Raw genomic sequence first — 23,394 nt, 5'->3', positions numbered from 1 at the left:
GAACAATTCCACTATTCTCCATCCTATTAAGGCACATTTTGCTAATGAAGACCATAAGAACCAGCAAGAAGTTAAATATATAAGTCATAATTCTTACAACAACAATAACATGATTTCACCATATCATGAGGTAGAAGATGAATCATGTGACTTTACTTCAAAAACTATATGTGAAGATGATTATTTTGTTGATGATGATGTTGACTTTGGTGATGATACCTATGGTGAAGCAGAGAGTTCAAAGTTGTCCTTAGTGTGCCCTGTGGGTTTTTATAGCCTACCTAGAGACTTATCACCAAGTTCTTAAGATATGGCAAATGCCTACTTGCTGCATACCCCAGTTATTAGTGGCTGCCCTGCTTGGACAATTAGTACATTTTTAGATTTGGCTTGGCCTAAAAGGGTTAGTGAGTTGCATACAGATGAGTGGGAACTACACATCTTGCACAGTTGCAGTAAGTCCATATAAGATTTTTACCTTCCCAGTTTAGCGACATACCGGTGACAATGTTGTCATTTTTTATGTTGATCTGAGTTATGACAGTGACATCTTGAGTAATGATGAGTTGGTTTCCTTGCGTATGGGTAGAGTGTTGGGCAATTATTTATTCAGCTGGCTGATTCGAGAGGTTGGAGATTCATCGATCATCTACTTTTACATCCAAGATCGTGTTGATAGGTTGGTTTGGGATCTAGGTGTTAATAGGATGTATGTTTCACATTTTTTGGATTATGTGGTGATGCTACACAATTGGAGATTTATGATCAAAGTCCCATAGCCTACAAATGCAACAATACTTCACAGATTAACGTGAGATCCATGGATCGGGTTGATGGATGAGTTGCATTTGAACACCTTTTTTCTCTGTGTTACAGGATGGGCTACAGAGCTACTTGAAAATTTATATGGGATCCAGGTAACGATTGCTTGAGGGCAAGCATACTCGACGGGGGAGGACTTGTAATATCCCCTTTTTTGGGACATTAGAAAATTAAGCACATGTTCGTGCAATATTCAATTGACTTAGGAGAACCTAATATAAATAATTAAAAAGGGTTCAATTTAATATTATATGTGGCCAAAGTGACAAAAGAGGGAATAAGAGGAAAATATAGAAGGCAGTTGCAGAGTCACTGTTGAGCGTTCATTTTCAGCCATGCTTGGATTTGAAATTTATTTTCTGGTTTTCTCTTTGGAGAACTTTGGGAAGCTGCTAGCTTTCTCATGTTGAGGATCTTGAGAACAAAAACCTTTGGGCTCTTGTTAGGTGGATTGGATGTAGCCCCGATTCATCTTTGAGGTGAATTCACATCAGAATTAACATTGGGATTACAGGTGCATTTATTAATTATCTCCAATCTCAATGTATTTCTGTATTTAAGATTGGACTTGATTGCTATTGTATTGCTCATGTATAATGCAATAACGAGTCCTAGAGTTTAATGAGCATTGGCTGGTTATTTACTGCTTCATTGCTCGTTTATTGTGCTGGTTTATTTTGTATAAAATATATGTTTATATGCTGAAAATTGTTTTGAGGAAAAATTGGGATAATATCCAACTGGGATTTTACAGAGTCCCAATTGATAGTAAAGAAAAAAACAATTTTATAGGCAAAGGATAAGTTCCAAGAAAAAGCTTACAAACAACAGATTTCACCAAGTTCAATGTTATATTTGCAAACAGTTTTACCACCATAAAATAATAAAATTTGGCAATTGAAGGAACACAAAATGCAAGATGACTTCTATGTGGTGAGCATAAGAGAAACCAATATGGTTTTAGCACAATTGCTACACTGTTTCATAGAGTTTACATAGAATTACTAGAAGATGGAATTAAGAATCGAACTAGAAGGTAAAGATGTTGTGATGCAAGGCATTACAAGGGAGTTCTTAAATATAGCAACAAAAAGAATGGAAATATGTTTTAGGAACAAATAAGTACCATGGGCAGCACAATGTTTAGTAACATCTACAACCATTGCAAGAAAAAGAACCTTAAGAAGTTCAATTATTCCTTTGTTAAACCTAACACCACTTGATGACAAAAGAAAACAGATTTTGATTATGTACCATTGTACCATTGTAAATTGTAAGAATCAAACATTGTGTACACTTTCATGATTGTTTAACACCCATCTTATAGTGTGTTTTCCTAGTAGGACTTCATATGGCACTTGATGGACACCTAAATTCGAATATAAGTCCTCTATCATTGCAATCTTGTCCAAAACCATGGTACCCTTGAGATATATAAACACCCTATCTCTCTTCATTTAGGTATCCATCTATCATTATTATCAAGCATTCACATTCATAATCTTGCAATCAAATTCAAATTTTCAAGGCAAGCATCCCAAGCATTGACTCAAGGGGTTCTTAACTTCTTCTCTATGGATCAAGTTTCTTTCCCTAATTGAAGACCAAGTAAAAGAGTTTTCTATTAAGGAAGGAGATACACACATCTATATTCATCCAAGCCTTCTTTCCTCTTCTCAATTAAGCATAATGACAAACTACAACATCCATCACATAATGTTGTCTTTCATAATTTCCTTTTGGGTTTTTGAGTTAAGTCAAAGCTATTGTATCAAAATATTTCATCACATTCAAAGAAGCATTTGCATTGCCAAGGTGTGACATATTTTATTTTTCAGATCTAATTTATATTATATAACAAGAAGCTCTCATTTCCTTTATTTCATTTCAAGGTTGATTCCAAACACAGTTTTTATTGACGCAAACCCCTTTATCTAGCCTTCGTCCCTTTTTTTGTATGTAAGTACAGGTGGTGCAACTATCCAAACTATTTTTGGAAGTTTGAAGCTTACTAGAGCAACTATAATTTTTTTAGGCAAAATGAATGTTGTCATTTTTTCTTATTTAACCTTCTATTTTGCATCATCTTATTCATTTCAAACCCTAATTGGTGAAGAATCGTTGAATCACTTAGAGCTTAAGTCCTAGATGAGCCTATTAAGACATCTTCCTTTTGAGTGTGCATTAGTAATAGTGGAACAATCCAAATTTGCTAACCTTTTTTTATTGTACATTTCTGTCAACTTGACATAAAACATTTCCATTCTATTTTGGTGTTAGATCTCCTTTGTGTGCTTGGATCTAATTTGGGTAATTTTCATTTTTCATCATGGAATTGACTAAGTTAGATTGGTGTGTAGTAATTGATGTTGTTACTTTCTCCTTCTCTTTATCAATTAGATAGAGTGAATAATACTTCCTTGCATTTAACGTTGTTTGTATTCCTTCATTGTGTTCTTGCATGTATTATGAGACTTTCAAATATATTTCTTCCTTTTAAGGCTTTTTTTAGCTTTTATCAATATTTCAATCGTTTTCTCAATCATTTTTTACCAAAATGCATGGAATATATTGAATACACGAGGCTCTTTATTGATGAACCTAAAAATGACATTAGCATAAAAAACCTTAATCCTACTCCAATGGTGTCTATCGATCAAGCTCCTAACACTCATATATTAATAAGTAGGAGATATTTTCCACAGCAAGTCAAATTGTGATATTGCTATTAGGATTTAACTATGTAGTTTTTGAGTCAAACTCATTGACCCATATATCATGAGTAGTGATTCCAACATTAAACTATCTCTCATGAGAATAAATGGAACACTTAGCACTCATTGGATCTAGGTGAAGCTTTGGGACTTGTCGGGAGGTCACCCATCCCAGTACTACTCCAGCTTGAGTGCGCTTAACTACAGAGTTCCCTCCATGGTTAAACCCACTCTTCTTGCAACCCCATTTGCAAAACCTTCACCAAGTGTTGTGCCTTATGAACCATTTATTAGAAAGCCCCTTAAGCTCATCAATTGATAAGTAGGAGATATTTTCCACAGCAAGTGAAATTGTGATATTGTTATTAGGATTTAACTGTGTAGTTTTTGAGTCAAACTCATTGACCCATATATCATGAGCAATGATTCACGCATGAATCCATCTCTCATGAGAATAAATGGAACACTTAGCACTCATTGGATCTAGGTGATGTTCACAGAGGTAAAGCACCAGGACTTCCCGAGAGGTCACCCATCCCCATCCCAGTACTACTCTAGCTCGAGTGCGCTTAACTACGAAGTTCCCTCCATGGTTAAACCCACTCTTCTTGCAACCCCATTTGGAAAACCTTCACCAAGTGTTGTGCCTTATGAACCATTTATTAGAAAGCCCCTTAAGCTCACCAATTGATAAGTAGGAGATATTTTCCACAGCAAGTCAAATTGTAATATTGCTATTGCTATTAGGATTTACTGTGTAGTTTTTGAGTCAAACTCATCGACCCATATATCATGAGTAGTGATTCGCACATGAATCCATCTCTCATGAGAATAAATGAAACACTTAGCACTCATTGGATCTAGGTGTTGCTCACAGAGGTGAAGCACTGGGACTTCCCAGGAGGTCACCCATCCCAGTACTAATCCAGCTCGAGTGTGCTTAACTACGAAGTTCCCTCCATGGTTAAACCCACTGTTCTTGCAACCCCATTTGCAAAACCTTCCTGATAGCGATATCACAACTCCTATATTAGTGAGACCTAGATCATCTCTTCTATAACTCACCTTAATGGATAGTCTTAAGGAACCTAGTGTATGTGCTTCTTTAGGTGAGTTGCAACATTCTTCCTTTTATCAAAGCATTCTGCATAAACCTAATGTTAACCAATTTTTTAATGATTTATCGCCAAGAGTAATATTAAGTAGGTATGAAGATCTTGATAAACCTTCGTCCTCCACCTAAAGAAGCTAGGAATAGTGATAAGAATCCTAATCTCCCTAAAGAGGACATTTCCCTTCATATTCCTCTTTATACCACATACTTTCATAAAGCTCAAGATGAATATCCTCCCCCCTCTATATTGAATCCTTATAACATTACGTCTCAGCGAGGTTATGGTACATAGGGACTTGGTATTAATGAACAAGATATAAAAATCCCTAGATCCTCCTACACAACTAACTAGATGTGGCTTGAGACTTATATCTCAAGCCACCACTTTGCCTCCTTCTAATCTTTCTTTGTCACAACACAAACCTCTTCTAGACATTATTTTTACCATAATTGTCTAGGATAGGTGCACACAAAAAATCACATTCTACAAGTCAACTATGGCTCACTAGTTCTCTCTACTGCATCAAGTTTCCTACCTCAAACCTTTCATATCCTTAGAGGGCACCTTTAGCTAATGTTCCCCAAATGGCCATTGAAAAATCACATTGAGAAATCAAATTTAAGCACTTTCTTGTGCAAACCCTGTTGAAGCGAGGGTTTCTAAACCAGTCTTGCTAAATTGGGCTTTCCAATCCCCAAACTCCACAAAAATGATTCAAATCAATTGCAGAGGTAAGTTGACACAAACATCTACACATCCCAATAGGTTCTAGTTACACACCATTTTGTATATGCACAAATACAGCTGAGGAACATAACAATTTGCAGAGAACCAATAATCTTTTACTTAGTCACCAACTCCAATTAACTCAAATGGTGTCAAAATTGTCTAAAACATGTTTAAATACCTTCCTACTAACACACCCAACGATCTTTTGAACTATAACCATTGGGTGGAGTTGCCCTTTCAACTTGTAATAGTTGTCATGCAAATTTTTGACAACTTTGAATAAAACTTGCAACTTTTAACAATTGAAAAATAAGGACCTCATAATCGACCAAAAGTCTTTAGAAATAACTTAACACATGCTAAGACCCTATCTAGCCCCTTTCTAGACCATCTAGGACCCATTGACCAAGGTTTGATCATGATGGCTAAAGTATGCCAATCATGCCATTTGGCCTTACGAAATGGGTCTTTATTACTTTTCCTAATTGGTCCTTAAGACCTTATTGTTCCCTTAACATTTCCTTACTCATGGCATACCATAAGCCTTCAAGAGCTTGTTGGATCTTCATGGTGAGGTGCTCCTGCACCAGTCCTACAAATGGACACTTGTTCCAACTAAAAATACCCGGTCAACTTTATAATTTGAATTTGCTTTTAGCTTTTCTTCTCATTTGCTATTTGTTATTGCTCAAAACAGATCTGTACAGTATAATGTTTCAAATTTTCAATTGTCTCTTATGTTCTTTAAAGCAAATTTTTTTTCTGTATTTTGTAAAGATAGGTTTTTTTTTTTTTTTTTTTTTTTCCTTTTGTCGAGTTTTTTCTGATTTTGAGTCTGAGTCCAATTTGTTGGGTTGTTGAGTCCAACGTGAGTCACAAATTTCCAACTATGATAAAATCATAATGAAACAATGCAAGAAAGTTAATACTAATAAATAACAAAGCTAATATATTAAAGACAAATAAAGATGAGGCTGGCAATATAATAGAGATGGGTATCAATAATAGCGGCAGCCTCTTCATGAATAAAGATGATAAACTTTTTATTTTGCCCCCATAAATCAAAATGGTTTTATAATGAATAATGTATTACAATAATAGATAAGACGTCTATTATTAGTTAATAATTATCTTGTAAATATCTTTAGCTTTAGTTTGCTTTCGTTTTTTGCTTTCTCTGGAATAGAATGTTTCTATTCTTTACGATCGTTTCCTAAGGAAACATCGTCTCATTCTTTTGTATAAATTGCCCTTTCGGTCTTTGTTATTTATAAGCAAGTATTTACCAATTACCTCGTAATATGGTATCAGAGCTAAATACTTAAATTTTTTTGGAAAAATTTATAATTTCTTCTTGAAATTATTTGTTTAAATTTTTCCAAAATTATTTCAGCTAATTTCTCCAAAACCCACCTAGGGTTTTTCTGCTTGGAGAAATTCCCGAATTATGGGTCTGCAAATCGCGTGGAAATCGTGGCCATTTTTTGGAGACTCGCATTTTTGGGATGAAAATCTGCATGTTTCTGTATCAAATCTTCATGCTCTTAGCCGTCTCAGTCTGTCATCGTGCTCTAGGAAGCAGATTCGACCATTTTTCATCAAGAAATCTGAAGTTTTTTCAAGCTTTTTTCAACTAGGGCCGTTTTTTTTCGAAACCCTAATTTTTGGGGTCCAAAAAAAATTTTGTTTACAGATTCATGGTGGGTTTTTAAAGAGCTCAACTGGGTTGTCGTCCGTTTTTTCTGGGTGCCTCGATTTTTGTGCCTCGATTTTTGAGCCAGCGGATTCAGAAAACGACAGCAGATTCCTTCTGAGTTTTTCGAGCTCTCTTTTGGGTCATTCTCTGATTCTTCTGGGTCTTTCGTATTTTTGCCTCGAAGAACGTGCCTTCACAGATTTTCACAATTTTTCATTGAAAAAACGTGCCATGGCATCTCTGACATATTCTGCTCGAGAATAATTCAAAATTCAATGGTCGCAATTATGGAACCTGGAAGGAACGCATCATCGCAATCTTCGAATATCGAAACACCGATCAACTTGTTCTGGGTGTTGAGCAGCGTCCAACTTCTCCGGGTCCTGATCAAGATACATGGGATCTAAACAATCGAGAGGCAGTAATGCTTCTCAAACTATCTATAGCTGATGACCAGCTTTCTCAGATTCCATCCGGCAAGACAGCGGCCGAAATCTGGACACATCTAAAAGGTCTTCATGAGACTTCTGACAAGAGCAAAGCCTTCTTTCTGAAAAACACTCTGTTTTCTATTGTCATGGATGAGCGCACCTCGCTCCAGGCACACCTGAATCGGATTCAGGAAATCCATGATCAGTTACTTGCCATCGGTCGTAAGATGGAGGAAGAGGATATTGTGGTAATCACTCTTCGGAGTTTACCAAATTCCTATGAGCATTTTATTGAGACTCTCAACATCACATCTACTGGTGTTGATCTAAAGTTCACTGATCTCTGCACCCTGCTACTTCAGCAAGATCGGTGGAAACAAAAGTTCGGTAGTAGCTCCAGTTCCACCTCCACTGAGCAAGCCTTTGCTGCGAAATCCTTTCAGAAGGATAAGGGCAAGTTTCAGCAACCATCTCAGCAGAAGTCTTCTGCTCCAGCATCCGATGGTACCAAAAAGAAGAACATTCAATGCAACTATTGCCATAAGTATGGTCACATGAAGGTTGCATGTCGGAAACGCTTAGCTGCACAGTCTAAGCAATCAGGTTCGCAACTCAAAGCGAACAGTGCAGAGCACACTGAGCAGGCGAAATCTGCCTTTTACGCCTTCATGGCTAAGAGACCCGCAGATCATGTACAGTCATCTGCCTGGTACATTGATTCAGGTGCCTCTCGATATTTCACTCACCGCAGAGATTGGTTTATTGACTACCAACCTTATTCAGATTCTGTTATCTTTGGTGGTGGAGAAGAGTACACGGTTGTTGGTAAAGGCAACATTCAAATTCAGTCTGTTGGGAGGAAGCTCATATTCCTTGATGTGTACTACGTTCCAGGGATGGAACTAAATCTACTCTCGGTCAGTCAGTTGCTGCGACATTCTCCACACTTGTCAGTCACCTTCAGTTCACATCAGTGCACCATCACTGATCGGGCGACTAAGTCTACTATTGCAGTTGGTCTTGAGGATCACAGTCTTGTCAGACTTACTGATTCTGGTGATTCTCAGGACTTAGCTATGGCTGCTCGGCGATCTTCCATCAGCACACTTTGGCATCAGCGATATGGGCACTTAAATGTGCATTATCTCTCACAACTTGCTCGGGATGAGCTTGTTCTTGGTTTGCCAGAGATTCAAACCCAACACCTTGGAGTTTGTGATGCATGTCAAGCTGGGAAGCAACATCGCACACCTTTCCCCAGTGGCGATTCTTGGCGAGCTTCTCAAGTACTTCAGCTTGTTCATGCTGATATCTGCGGCCCTATGGCCACTCCTTCTATTCTTGGGTACAGGTATTTTCTGTTGTTTGTAGATGATTTCAGTAGAAAAATGTCGGTGTATTTCCTTAAAAAGAAATCCGATGCATTTATTGTATTTCAGAAGTTTAAACCCTTAGTTGAAAAAGAGTCTGGGAAATCTATTATTACTCTTAGATCAGACAATGGGGGGGAATTTTGTTCTAATGTTCTCTCCAGCTTCTTGGATACACATGGCATCCAACGCCAGTTCACCACACCCAACACGCCACAACAGAACAGTGTAGTTGAACGTCGAAACAGGACAATCACCGAGATGGCTCGTTCCATGCTCGAACACAGACATGTTCCGAAGCGTTTTTGGGCAGAAGTAGTTAACACTGCAGTTTATCTGTTGAACCGGTCACCCACAGTGGCGGTCAAAGGTAAAACTCCGGAAGAGGCCTAGTCAGGTCACAAGCCCAGAATCAGTCACCTGAAGGTTTTTGGCTCTTTTGCTTTTGTTTGGATCCCTGATGCTTCACGCACCAAGTTGGATGCCAAGAGTCAAAAATTGATGCTTGCTGGATATAGCAGTCTTCACAAAGCCTACCGCCTTATTCATGTTGAGACATCTCGTCTCATATACAGCCGCGATGTAGTCTTTGATGAGCAGCGAGGACCATTCATGCCTGTTTCTCCTGTTCCTGATCCAGCAGACCATCCTATGCAAGTTCATGATTTGGGAGTTCGGCTTCCATTAGGTCCACCTGATGGGAGGGCTCCAGTAGCTCCTACAGCTCCAGTCCTTCCAGTGATACCTGTACAGCCACCTCCGGCTTCTCCTGCAGGATCACCTCGTTTTGAAGATGCTTCACCTGAGTTTGATCCAGATTCTTCTGATCAGGATCCTGCTGATCAAGCATCTCCTAGTACTACTGTTGGTCATTCTCCTCTCCGGCCTAAGTGGTGGGCTAAGACACTTGTTGATCTTCATGATGATGAGCTCATTGATGGAAGAACTACTCGGAAAAAGAGCAAAACTATAGATTCTGTTAACTTTGCTCTTATGGCCAACATTCACAGTGTGTTTGAACCTCAAACATATTCCGAGGCTAAAGGAATTCCAGAGTGGGAACAGGCCATGCAATCTGAACACCAGAGCTTGCTGAAGAACAACACTTGGGTCCTTTCTGATCTTCCCCCAGGGAAGAAACCCATTAGCTGCAAATGGGTCTACAAAATCAAATACAAATCAGATGGTACTTTGGATAAATACAAAGCTCGTTTAGTGGCAAAGGGCTTTTCTCAGCGTCAGGGCATTGATTATGAGGAGACCTTTGCTCCTACTGCAAAGATGAGCACCATCAGATTAGTCCTAGCCATGGCAGCACAGTTTGGCTGGAAGGTCCATCAGATGGACGTAAAGAGTGCTTTCCTGAATGGTGATCTCCATGAAGAGGTCTACATGATGCAGCCTCCTGGTTTCAAGGTTGTTGGTAAAGACCATCAGGTTCTCAGATTGGTAAAAGCTCTCTATGGTTTGAAGCAGGCCACTCGGGCATGGTACATCAAGATTGATACGTACCTCAGTGATCAAGGCTTCAAGAGGAGTTCTTCAGACTCAAATCTGTACATCAAGACTACTGACAGTGACATCATCCTTCTGGTTATCTATGTGGATGATCTGATCATCACTGGCAGTTCGGCATCTTTGATTCAGGGAATCAAACAACACTTATGCCAGTCTTTTGATATGACTGACCTTGGGCTCATACATTATTGCTTAGGTGTTGAAGTTTGGCAACAGTCTTCTGGTATATTCATCTCTTAGTCCAAATATGCTAGGGCCTTGTTAGACAAATTCCGAATGCAGGATTGCAAACCTGCATCTACACCTATGGAGAAAGGTCTCAAGTTATCAGCCAAGTCTGATTCTCCTTCCGTTGATGATACTATGTATAGGCAACTAGTAGGCAGCCTCATCTACCTATCTGCTACTAGGCCTGATATCAGCTTCGCAGTCAACTATATTTCACGCTTTATGACAGCTCCTAAGGCTGATCATTGGATGGCAGCAAAGCGTGTGCTTTGTTATGTGAAGGGCACTTCTGATTATGGACTTCTGTATTCTCGGAGTTCTAATCCTAAACTCAGTGGGTTCACAGATTCAGATTGGGCAGGCTCTGTTGATGATAAAAAGTCAACATCTGGATATGTGTTTAGTTTGGGATCTAGTGCAGTCACATGGACCAGCAAGAAGCAACAGGCAGTTTCTCTCTCTTCTACAGAGGCTGAATACAGAGGGACTGTTAAGGCAGGATGTGAAGCTGTCTGGCTTCGTCGGATGCTTGGGGATATGCAGATGTCACCAGCAGGACTGACTACTCTGTTTGTTGATAACGAAGGCGTTATCAAGTTAGCACGGAATCCAGTCTTCCATGAACGAACCAAGCATGTGGATGTTCATTGTCATTACATACGATAGCTGGTTGAAGACGGGACTATAGATCTGCAGTATGTTCCTACCACAGATCAGACTGCAGACATTCTCACCAAGCCTCTTGGTCTCGATAAGTTTGTCAAATTCAGAGGACAGCTTGGTGTGTTAGATAGATTAACCATTAAGGGAGGGTATTACAATAATAGATAAGACGTCTATTATTAGTTAATGGTTATCTTGTAAATATCTTTAGCTTTAGTTTGCTTTCGTTTTTTGCTTTCTCTGGAATAGAATGTTTCTATTCTTTACGATCGTTTCCTAAGGAAACATCGTCTCATTCTTTTGTATAAATTGACCTTTCGGTCTCTGTTATTTATAAGCAAGTATTTACCAATTACCTCGTAATATAATGTGACTTTGTGTGAAATTTACATTCAAAAACCGAAACAAAAATAGCATTCACTTGACTTGAGAGGGGATGATCTATGAAATTTACAGAAATGGAGTCGAAATGGCATGAAATATGGGGAGGATTTGTAGCAAAAGCAAGTAAAAAAGGCACAAAAATTTGTGTTGGTTCAATTTATGTTTCACTTAGGACAAACAAAGTTTATTCTTTTGCACCCAATCCATACAGAGATCAAACCAGATTCAAATTGAACTTGGATGTGGGGTCTGGATCAGTGAAACAGACAATGTAGTTTATCCAAAAGCTCAAGTTCACAAAAGAATAGTTAGTTAGCATAGAGTCCAAATGTGAGGAGAAAATCATTCTTTATTAAAGTCTCCTGAAAATCAAGGGCTAGGATTAAGAGGTGCTTGGGGAGTGGCTAGGATTGAAAAGTAAGAACCTATTGAGGATAAAAAGGATTAAGAGGTATTAGGAAATGAGTGTTGAGATGAAGTTGTAAGTAGAAGATAATGACTTTAGGAGGAAAAGTCAAATAGAAACAACAAGTGCCATTTGTCACAAGCTCAAAATTTGTGGAGTGATCCATGTGATTGGGGATGATTGATGGGATTGGAAAGAAAAGGATTAGTGAATTTATAAAAATAGATAAACGTATGATTCCATAAACAAGGGAAAGGGATAATAGTAAATGGGTAATTAAATAAATGAGAATTTTTCCATCCATAATAAGAATATTTATTTAAATATTAGGAGAAAAGGGAAACAAAATAGTTAATAAATAATAGATATCCATTTAATTAATAGAGCAATTTTCTGATTTCATGAGGACATTTTTAGGTGTCTACAGATAGTGTGCAGGATGATCACAATAGTCATGAGGCCACTAGCAATGAGAGGGTGTCTAATGTTATCCTCCAAGCTCTAAATGTTGATGTTTTGTAGCTTTTGTCAGAAAAATCCTAGGGAAGATATGTGTGTGACTGTGAGTGTGTGTGTGTGTGTGTGTGTGTGTGTGAGAGAGAGAGAGAGAGATATACATATATATATATATTAGCTTTTATGTGTGTGAGTGTGTGTGTGTGTGTATAATTTGTGTATATTTATAATGATTATTATTATGAATAGACATGTCTATCCATAACTCATTCTCATTGCTGCAATTGAAACACACATACCACAATAAACAATCAATTATATTTATATGGAGAATGAGTAATGGATAGACATGTCTATTCATAATAATAATCATTATAATTATACATATACAAATTATACACACACACATACTAAGTAACAAGGTTCGAATTTGAATTCGACTTTGACAACCATAAAGTTCGGCAAGAAGAAAAATTCGACATTAAATTTGTCTTATAGAGAGTAAATTAGCAAAATATTTTAACCTTGTTATATAGATTTAAAATCATTATAAAAAGATTGACACATTTATAAAATATATATTTAAAATTATAGCTAAGCTTTATGATTATTATTTTAATAATATAATTTAGTTTATATTAAGTAAATTAGTAAATAATTTTAACATTTTTAAATTGGTTTAAAATAATTATAAAAAATTGGCATATTAAAAAAGTATAAACAATATTTAAAGTATAGAATTTAATTTTTTGATTAGTAAAATTATAGAATTAATTTTAATAATATAATTTAATATATAACATTAAAATTTATCACAATTTAATATTCTAAAAAATAAAAAATAAAAAACAAAAAAACATTATAATACTTCTACGGAAATGATATGAAAAGAATAAAAACAAAAATACTTAAATATCACAAATGAGAAAACCATACCCTATTTTGTATAATATTAAACATAAATAAAGATAAAATAAATCGTAAACATCAAAATATGTAAATGAAATGAAAATTATTTAAAAACCCTAAAACTATAATATAATAGCACCTAACTATTCTCGGCCTACATAAAGACGTGGTGTCATATTTAGAAAAGAAAAGATGATGTTCTAAACAAATGAAGTGGTGTGTTGTGACGGAAAGAAATACAGAACTAGACGCTCATCGAAAAGTTCTGCATCGAAAAGTCTTGCATCCCTCCCACAAATTTTTACAGTGAAGTCAAGCATCATTGTAGAGAAAAGAATAGTCAAGAACCCTTAAAAAGGGTATTTCGAAACACTGAAAAATGTTATAAATTTTTTCAAATCTTGTCCTCATTTCCATACGAACATGAATCGAATTTGAACGAATTTAATGGAAATGTTTGATGTTCGTCCAAATTCGAATTTCATTCATCAAATGTGGCGGACTCTGACACAGTGTGTGCGCGCGCACGTGCGTGTGTATATATTTATGTACATATCACATATATTATAGACATGTCCATTCATAATAATAATCATTATAATTATATATATACACACAAAAAAAAACTTATATGTGTGTGTGTTTGAGATGTACATAAATATATATATTAGATTTTATATGTGTGTGTATAATTTGTGGAAATATAATTATAATGATTATTATTATGAATAGATATGTCTATCCATAACTCATTCTCCATATAAATATAATTGATTGTTGCAATTGGAACACACATACCACAATTGCAGTGCCATTACATTTGTAGTGATCCCAGGAAACTAGCATGGTATCAAAGCTAAGCTACGAATGAACACAAATGAAAATATGATGAAACAATTTGGCACTGGTCACAGTTGGCAATAGTGGAGCACATTCATGCATGCGAACACTTGCATTCAAATTAAATTCCTTAAATCTTAATGACAAAATCCATCATACTAGATATAAGTACCAATTTTCAGTGCGATACGGCAGAGTTGAATGAAATCAACATTGGCCAACTTTAATGAGTACATTTTCAAATCATTACTACTTTATGGAAACAAAAACACGTGTGTTCATGGACTATCACAAAACGGATACAAGAATATTTGATATCTGGTCAAGAGGAGCAGAGAAGCACAAGTGTACATGATTTAAACAACTGCAGAAAATATGGGTTGTCAGCGAATTATAATAGAAAATAGCACTAGGTTCCAAACATTACGATAAAAAGTGTCCACAGGCACTGGCGACATTGAAGGCATTCAGAATAAAAGCCTTCTACGTGGCATTCATATGGTACGAAATCTAACAGGCAGGCAGGTGAGGGAAGAGTATACGGAAACATAGAGTCTCTAAGCACAAGTGTTTTATCGATACAAAGATGAGATTCATTAATAATCACTCTACGCTCGAAGAAGACATGAGACCATAAAACATAAATGACAATACACATTTTAAAGGAGTGACTCTGATTGGCCAGACAATGATGTAAAGGCAGACCCACTAGGAAGATAATTTGAATTATGTTGCCCACATGGAATCCACTTAACTCGATGGGCAAAGACTTGGAAAATAAAATAAAATCATATGCATTGATCAACTTATTTGAAAGGCAGTCAAATGCAAGGTGAGGTCGTGTACTGCAAATGTATGATTCATTATTTATTATTTAGAATAGAATCTACCTTAATTTATTATGAAAAGGTATTTTAAATTATGTCAAATCTATATATATATATAGACATGTTAATTAAGAATATCTTAATTTTGACTGATATGTGGATGAGATGAACTTGGCCATATATAGGAGTGTCTATATATATATATATATATATATATATATATATATACATACAGGAGCGTGTGTGCGTAAAATTACAATAGCAGTATTTTGTGTGACATTTTTAATTATTAGTGAATATAGATTGGAGAAATTGATCATCTTAGATCATTACTTTAGATTATAATATGTGAAAACATAGATTAAAGATATAAACACAGAAGATGGAATGTATACATTCTATTATTATTCAAAGTATATATTTTAATGGAATGATCTTTATCTTTGAGTATCATATTAGTCTCTTTCACATTTTTTAATATGTATTATAAGAGCTATTTGCCTTGATCTTTTCCTTTCTCTCCGAAAATGTTTTTGTAGAAAAAGGAAGATTGATATCAAATTCAGTGGAAGTCTGACATTTTATTAAAAACAACACCGATTGAGGAGCTTAGAAGATTGATATTCACAGGGAGTCTGAAAATCCATGTATGTGATTACTTGATTTTGATGGATCTGCTCCTGTGTACATTATGAGGAAGTAACGACTTCCAAATGATTATTGCTTGCATCTATAGAAGTTATTGAAAGATGACGATCTTTCAATAACTTAACCTTCTATTATGATAGATATTTTATGATGTCTGAATCAGATCATAATAGATTGTAAACTTACATGGTGGAATAAATTTCTTAAACAAACCATGGCAATCTATTATGATGGACATCTTGTGATGTCTAAGCAGATCATGATAGCGATGGATTAAGTTCCTTTAACCAACCATGGCCTTCTATTGTGGTAGACATCTTATGATGTCGAAGAAAATCACAATAGAAGATTACTTGCATGGTAAATTAAGTTCCTTAAACAGACCATGGCTATTCATATGGTACATCATTAAGAATGCGTGTACATACCTTATGAATATTTTAAGTATTTGATGAATATCATATATTGATATTCTGCAGGCAAATACTTATGATACCAAATGTTATATCAAAATGTTGAATATCTTCTGATCACAAATATTCTTATATTTCATTGAGGTAATACCTAACCATCTGTTTATCCTCCATAACTAAGAGAGAGTGTTGAATCAGTTTTGTAGCTTCTGTCAGATAAATCCTACGGAAGATATGTATATATATTTAATATATGTGAGATGTTCATAAATATATATACATATATATTTGATTTTGTATATATATAGAATTTGTGTGTCTATAATTATAATTATTATTATAATAAATAGGCATGTCCCTGAAGAGACATGTCTATCCATAACTCATTCTCCAAATAAATATAATTGATTGCTGCAATTGAAAAACGCATACCACAATGGCAGTGCCATTACAATTGCAGCGATCCCAGGAACTAACCCATTACATTGGCAAGCAGCTGCTGCTGACTGGATGGAACTAAGGTAGCACTAATTACAGAATCAGAGCACTAATGATTTAAGGCTCGGACTCAAGTGGCAGTAAGACTGAATGATCTTCCCCCTCTTGTACGCTCTCTTCTGATTCTTCCTTGGCTGATATTGCATTCCTCCAGCTGCTGATATGACAGATGGCTATTTAACAGCATTTGTGGATACTGATTGAAGAAAAAGTACATGATGTTATTTAAATTGAACACAGTTTGATTGCTGAGTTGGATGCAATGTAGCCTCCTAGGCAGTCAAAAGTTGCAATTCAAAGCTGGTTCTCCATTTGACTGGCTTTCAAATAAATTGTTAATTAGAGCCTAGGATTTTTTAGTTCTTAGCTGTGTCTAGCAGCTTTTCTGTCAATGGGGCTGGAAGAATTGAGATTAATTTTGAAATTTGAGTTAGGCAATAATTAATAACTTCTGAAAACTTTGTGATTGAGGCATTTGTAATTAGTGCCTACGATTCTTTAGTTCTTAGCTATTTCTACCAGAATTTCTGTTAATAGGGCTGGAAGAATTGTGATCTAAGTTTGATAGATGAATTAGGCAATCATGTATAGCTGCTGAAAACCTTGTAATTGTCTACCTGTTAGGCATACAATCTTTTTAAATGTATCCTTCAAAAATATTAAAAACTCTAGATTCTGTTTAAGGAAAGAAAATAGTATAATTTCAAGTGTACCATACCGGCATTTACATTCCAGGTTCTAGAAATTCTTTGAATTGACTTCAATAGTTAAGATATTAGCATTTATATCAGCTGGCAAAGTAGTAGAATTACAGTTAGGGATGGATTTCTACTTTCAACGTCCAATCGTTCAGTTCTGGTTTCATAAATTCTACATTTAGGTGGTTAGTTTTTCCATCCATAATAGCAGATCTATGTTAAAAAATACAATAGGTAATAGCACAAAAATATTTATGTCAGCAAAGTGGACCTAATCATAATCAAACTGCTTAAAGAAGGATTTGAAATGTAAAATCTGCATTCAATTGATTGCAGATTGAAAGAACAGCCCAGACATTAAAGATGATATGAATGTGCTTGAATATATACCTAACATTACAAGAGTACAGAGTTAGAAACTCTTTGTGCCTGTTCATGTATTGAGAAAAGCTTTACATGAGTTATTTTCATGTGAGAGATACGTCTTTGATGGTGCTAAGGCTAAGGACTACTACAACTCACTGACTATGCAGATAATTTGTTTTCTCAAATAGTCACAAATAACTCATGTAAAGCTTTTCTCAATACATGAACAGGCACAAAGAGTTTCTAACTCTGTACTCTTGTAATGTTAGGTATATATTCAAGCACATTCATATCATCTTTAATGTCTGGGCTGTTCTTTCAATCTGCAATCAATTGAATGCAGATTTTACATTTCAAATCCTTCTTTAAGCAGTTTGATTATGATTAGGTCCACTTTGCTGACATAAATATTTTTGTGCTATTACCTATTGTATTTTTTAACATAGATCTGCTATTATGGATGGAAAAACTGTAAGAACCCCAAATAGGCTCTATGCTGATCACTGTTTGTTTCCCTGAGTGTAATGATTGTGTTTTTGTTGGTTCTTGAATGTTTCAAGCTGCTTCTGGTTTTTTATAAGTTTATAAAGAGAATACAAATATTGAAACTAATTTACCCAAAATTATAACTCAAATCTAATTATAATGCTGATCGAACTCATTTATTCAGATGGCTCATACAATTTATACAATGTTTATTGTTGGAAGAATACATAAAAACATCAGCATTAATAGTTGAAAAAACCTGATTTTTGACTCCCAAAATGCAAACACGCTGCTGATTGCTCCCTCTCTAGGCAGCGCCTATCAAAATCTGCAATATTAAATCTCTGATTTTGAATTTACTGTAGCGCGGTACTGTTCACGGCACTGTTCACGTGTACTGTAGCTGCTGTTATAAATCTGCAAACAGATCCATCCAATTTTCTCCTACTGAAACACAATATTGACTTCTGGATGAAGCCAACTCACAGGCAAAATTCGGGTGATATTTCACACCTTCAAATTGCATCAACTCTGAAGAAACTACGTCCTCCACAGTCTGAATTCTTCTCGAATTTGTAGAAACCCTGGTTTTAAATAATTCCCATAACATGCTCTTGAAGGAAGACAAGGTTTGTTTATAAAGACTCCTCAACTCCAGAATGAGGCTCTACGCTCAATGTGGGATAAAAGAATAACATAAAAAATGTTATTACATTAAAACTTAGAAAACCCCTTTTAATTTTCCCATAAGCTTGGACCCACAATTAATTGAAATATGGCCCCCCTTTTATGATATCATGACCCTCACTTAAGTTATAATATAAAAACATATTATAACTTAATAATATAAGCTCAAAACCAATAATGTTTATTCTAACTAAATAAACATTAATATCTCCATTATTACTCAACATTTTTGAATGTCGTCTGAACCGGGAGCTAACATGATAGAGCTGCATATGACCATACCCCTTTTCTAAAAATAGCAGGGGTCCACCTTTATAACTCCAAAATTGCTAAAAATAGCCTGACCAAGCCAAACTCATAATAAACAAACTCTGACAACCCAGAAGTGTACTCTTCTCAGGTCCTTGGAAGATCTCCACACCAAGGTGACCCTCTAACCAATCCTACTAGCCTACGAGGGTCTCTGATAGGCTAATCACAAGCTAAAGTGATGTCTCTAGCTAGAAGGGGACATCGCAAAAACTAACCACCTAAATGTAGAATTTATGAAACCAGAACTGAACGATTGGACGTTGAAAGTAGAAATCCATCCCTAACTGTAATTCTACTACTTTGCCAGCTGATATAAATGCTAATATCTTAACTCTACTAAAGGATCTAGGAACCTACTTGAATAATTTGTTTTCTCAAATTTCAGCATTTGACAGCACCATGGTTATAATTTCAATTCATTGTGCTTGGAAATATCAACTTGACCAATTCATTGTGCTTGGAAACATCAACCTGTGTATAATGTTTCTTAGTACAAAGAAAGAATAGACATCTGAATATCAAAGTGCATTGTAAAGAATGAGATACATGTACAACTGCAGCTTTGTTCAATTGCACGCAACTGCTTTTCTTGGGTCACACTCTTTTACTTTCTATAATGTGCAAAGCCATCTTGTTAATGTGCATCAGAGCATATATCTAATGTTGGTGATGACGATTAAGTATGTGATCTCTGGAGGGCTCCTCCAAAAACTCTGATTGTGCTGTGGGGGTAGCATGGAGGTGGAGAAGTGGAGGGAGATAATTTTCCTCGTTTTAAACATGGAAAGAAAACTTAAGTAGTAAGTAGAGTAACTAACATAATATGCAATCAATTGTGGGTCCAACTAAAAGGAAGAGCTGTGCAAGTAAAGTAATAAAGATAGAATATCATACTTTTCAGTGCATATATTTTCAGTACAGCATATAACAATGAACAGAGCTTCCTCTGGCAAACATTCATGTCTTACAAAAGGCATACAATCATACAGAACCCAGCATCAACTGTCTGTTTACTCACCTTATGTGCTCGAGAAGGTACTGAGTTGTTTCTATTGTGATATTTATCATGATCGCCTATAGATTGCAAGTGAGTGGGATTTGTTGTGACAACTACACCAGTATCATCTTTGTGAGCTTCCTTAGATATATGTCGAGTTAATTCTACCCTTTGCTTTCCTTGCGTTTTCCTTTCAGCTGCAAATCTCTGGCTTCCTTCTGAAACAGCACCCTCGCCCAATTCCTTCTGATATAGACCATTTTCTAACATTTGACCAGAAACAGGATCTAGACTTTCACAATTAAAGGGATGTGTATGACTAAAATAAGCAGCATCATCTGGTCTACCAGGCTTCCTGGGAAGGGGATTTTCCAAGACACTGCTAAAGTTGCAGCTGTCGGATCCCTTCACATCTAGAGCAGATAAATAATCTGTAATAGTTGAGAATGAATCCAGATTTCCAGATTGCATTTGACCATCAACTTGTGACCGTTTGGCATGCCATTCTTGTTGATTTACAGCACATCTTTTAGAAACATTTCCATCTCCAGAATGCCAAGTCGGTTTCTCACCCTGCCTGTCCCTCCTGATTTGAGTTATCATCTTAGCTGGTTCCGTGGTGTACCTCATTTTCGTGATTGCAGACTGTGTTGCTCCATTTCGTACACCATCTTTTCTCATCCTATCCACTTGGTAATATCCATTGTGAATAGAGTTATTTATATTACTGTCCCTTTCAATATCCGGGAAGGGTTGTCCTTTGTGTTCTTTTTCCCTATGATCTCTGTTAAATGCTTTACTCCCTGCAAAACCAGTTGTTTCTTTCAATTGAGCTACTTCTAGTTTCCCCTTGAGAGTTCCCTTGTCAAAATATGTAACAGGTCCTTTTGAAACTCTTGGTTTAACAATACTTTGAGTCTTTGAGCCATCCCAAGTTGTCATGTCCTCTAAACCTGTTGGAATCTCACAATATTGCTGATCTGAAGAAGGTCTGCAGAGAAACCTCATTGAGCCATTTTTACCCTGTAGATTGTGCGGAAGCTCAGCATTGTGAAGAAAAATGTCCCTGGAACGTGATTCAAACTTGTTTTTGTCCTGCAGGTAGATGCCATTCATGGACTGATGTTTAACATGTTCAGAATGCCAATCTACTGATCCAAACTGCAAATTTCCATCCCTGATGAATTTTTCTTGAGCTACAGGCGGCCACGGTTGACTGGGAACCCCTTTAGGTTGCCCAATACCAGCAGCATCCCTTGAGATGGAATTTTGGTTTTCATCAAGTCTGTGAGCACTAGAATTACCCTGGACATTTTGAGCAAAATTACCAGTGCAATGGTTCCCTCTAATACAGTTATCGGTATTATTCGAGACGACGTTGTGACTAAGCTCCCCATTACCACCAAGCGTAAACTGCGAGCTTCCTTTCAAACTCTCTGAAGGCCCTTGGAGATCCGTTCCATGTTTCTGTGGCTGCCAATCCCCGCAATGAATGCCTGCACCTTCACTTCCACCCATATGTCCGGAAGGATAGAGCCTACCATCTGCTCCACCACGTATCCAAGAAGGAGGAGGCGGCATGCGCAAATGACCATGCTCTTCGGATATAGAGCCATAAAAATGACCGTGTGGAGTTATTCCGACCCCAAATGCAGAAGGGGTGTTTAATAAATATGGGTTAAGATAGTGGGTTCTCGGCAATGGGTCAAATGCCGAAGGCAAGGGCACTGACTGGTCACTGTTAGGGGGCGGTAATGAGGGCTGCCTAACATTTGGATATTGCAGCGGGAAGTTCGGGGCAAGAATTGGGGTAGGATTAGAGTTAGGGCTATGATTGTGGAACCTATGGCTTGGACCAAGCGCTGCAACTGCCGGATCTTTTAACTGCCATGCCTCTTCGACTGCTGCAGCTTGTAATGATGATGGCGGTACTGGTGCACTTGTGTAGCTTACAGTGTTATCATTAAATGGCTCGTGCTTTGTATGATTACCGTTGTTATTGCCTTTGCGAAGTAAGTGCAAAAGAAACTCACCGTGTGTGGCTCCGGAAGAAGAAACATCTTCATCGTGCTGGTCTCCAACCGCGGCAGCCATAGCATGGCACGAGCATCTCGTCACACTGTCTCCCTCTTTCTATTTCCACTTTCACTTCTCTGTGCTGTGCTATATCACAGGGAGGAGGAAGCCCGAGAGAAACTCTGCAATTATCCGCTCCTGCAAATAAAAGTCAATTCTTTACATCGCCCCTGCTCTCATTGTCAAACCTTCTCTTAACTTGATTGGCTTTTAATCTGTGGAATTGTTTAACAGATCGTCCCCTCCGCCAAAGATGGCTTTTTTTTAATTACTTTTCTCAGCTTTTTAAGAATGCAGTGAACTTCGGGGAGTTCTTATTTTTCAAATGTGGGTGTTTTCTTCACCATTTTAAGATCACTTATATTTAACTAGTTTTAGAGGCATTTTTAATCACGAAAAATACTTTTTTTCTTTTTCTAATAAACTTGATGAGGATGTTTTCTTAATTTTAACTATTTTTATTTTTAGAAATTCTGTATAAAAATATTAAAGATATCATTAAATGTAACTAGGAAATAATTATTAGCTAATGTAAGAAAATTATTATAAATAAATTAAATATATCTCCTTCCAATAAAGATAACTTTTAGTTCATGCTATTATTGGAATCATAAGGTCTAATTTAATTATGAATAGGTCAATCATGTTTCAAAATTTCTCAAATCTATTTTTATTCTCTAAAGTTTCATAATTTCAACATATTTAAATGTTTAAAAATATTATTATTTTTAGAACTCTAGGAGAAACCAGTTAGTTATCACCCATGTGTGCAATGTCGTCACGTTAACTGTTACCTTTCTTTTAATGCCTACCCCTAGTTGACTTTTCTTGTTGTATCGCCAAATTCTTTTAAGCCAGTTTTCTGATTATGTTTTATGATTATCGATACTTAGTTACTGAATTAGATTAAGTTATATATGTGATGAGTTAGTAAGTTATTTCAGTTATTTCAAGATTATTTTGGTGATGATATATAAGTTCATTTAATGACTTTTCGTTATTTCATGATGTTAGTTAGAGGAATGATTTATATAAAGTTTCTATGGTTACTTACCCCATACATGCATGTGTATGGTGTACCTGTCTATTTTACTTTATGTATGAC

General features: G+C 36.3%; 1 protein-coding gene across 1 annotated transcript in view; it reads right to left on the bottom strand.

Moving 5' to 3' along the window:
- The window catches only part of LOC149542896 (Nucleotidyltransferase family protein), a 129,459-nt gene extending 106,877 nt beyond the window's left edge, over positions 1–22,582 (bottom strand). Inside the window, exon 1 of the mRNA XM_089797814.1 lies at positions 20,235–22,582. Within this exon, the coding sequence (XP_089653940.1) occupies positions 20,235–22,307 (2,073 nt within the window). The 5' untranslated portion in view covers positions 22,308–22,582. The remainder of the gene's footprint in view (positions 1–20,234) is intronic.
- Positions 22,583–23,394: the final 812 nt, after the last annotated feature.

Source organism: Cupressus sempervirens, chromosome 8 (genome assembly GCF_028749045.1).
Source record: "Cupressus sempervirens isolate cs-2001-9-10 chromosome 8, ASM2874904v1, whole genome shotgun sequence".
Lineage (NCBI taxonomy): Eukaryota > Viridiplantae > Streptophyta > Pinopsida > Cupressales > Cupressaceae > Cupressus > Cupressus sempervirens.
The sequence above is the reverse complement of the archived record's forward strand: the minus strand, read 5'-3'. Positions and strand labels throughout refer to the sequence as shown.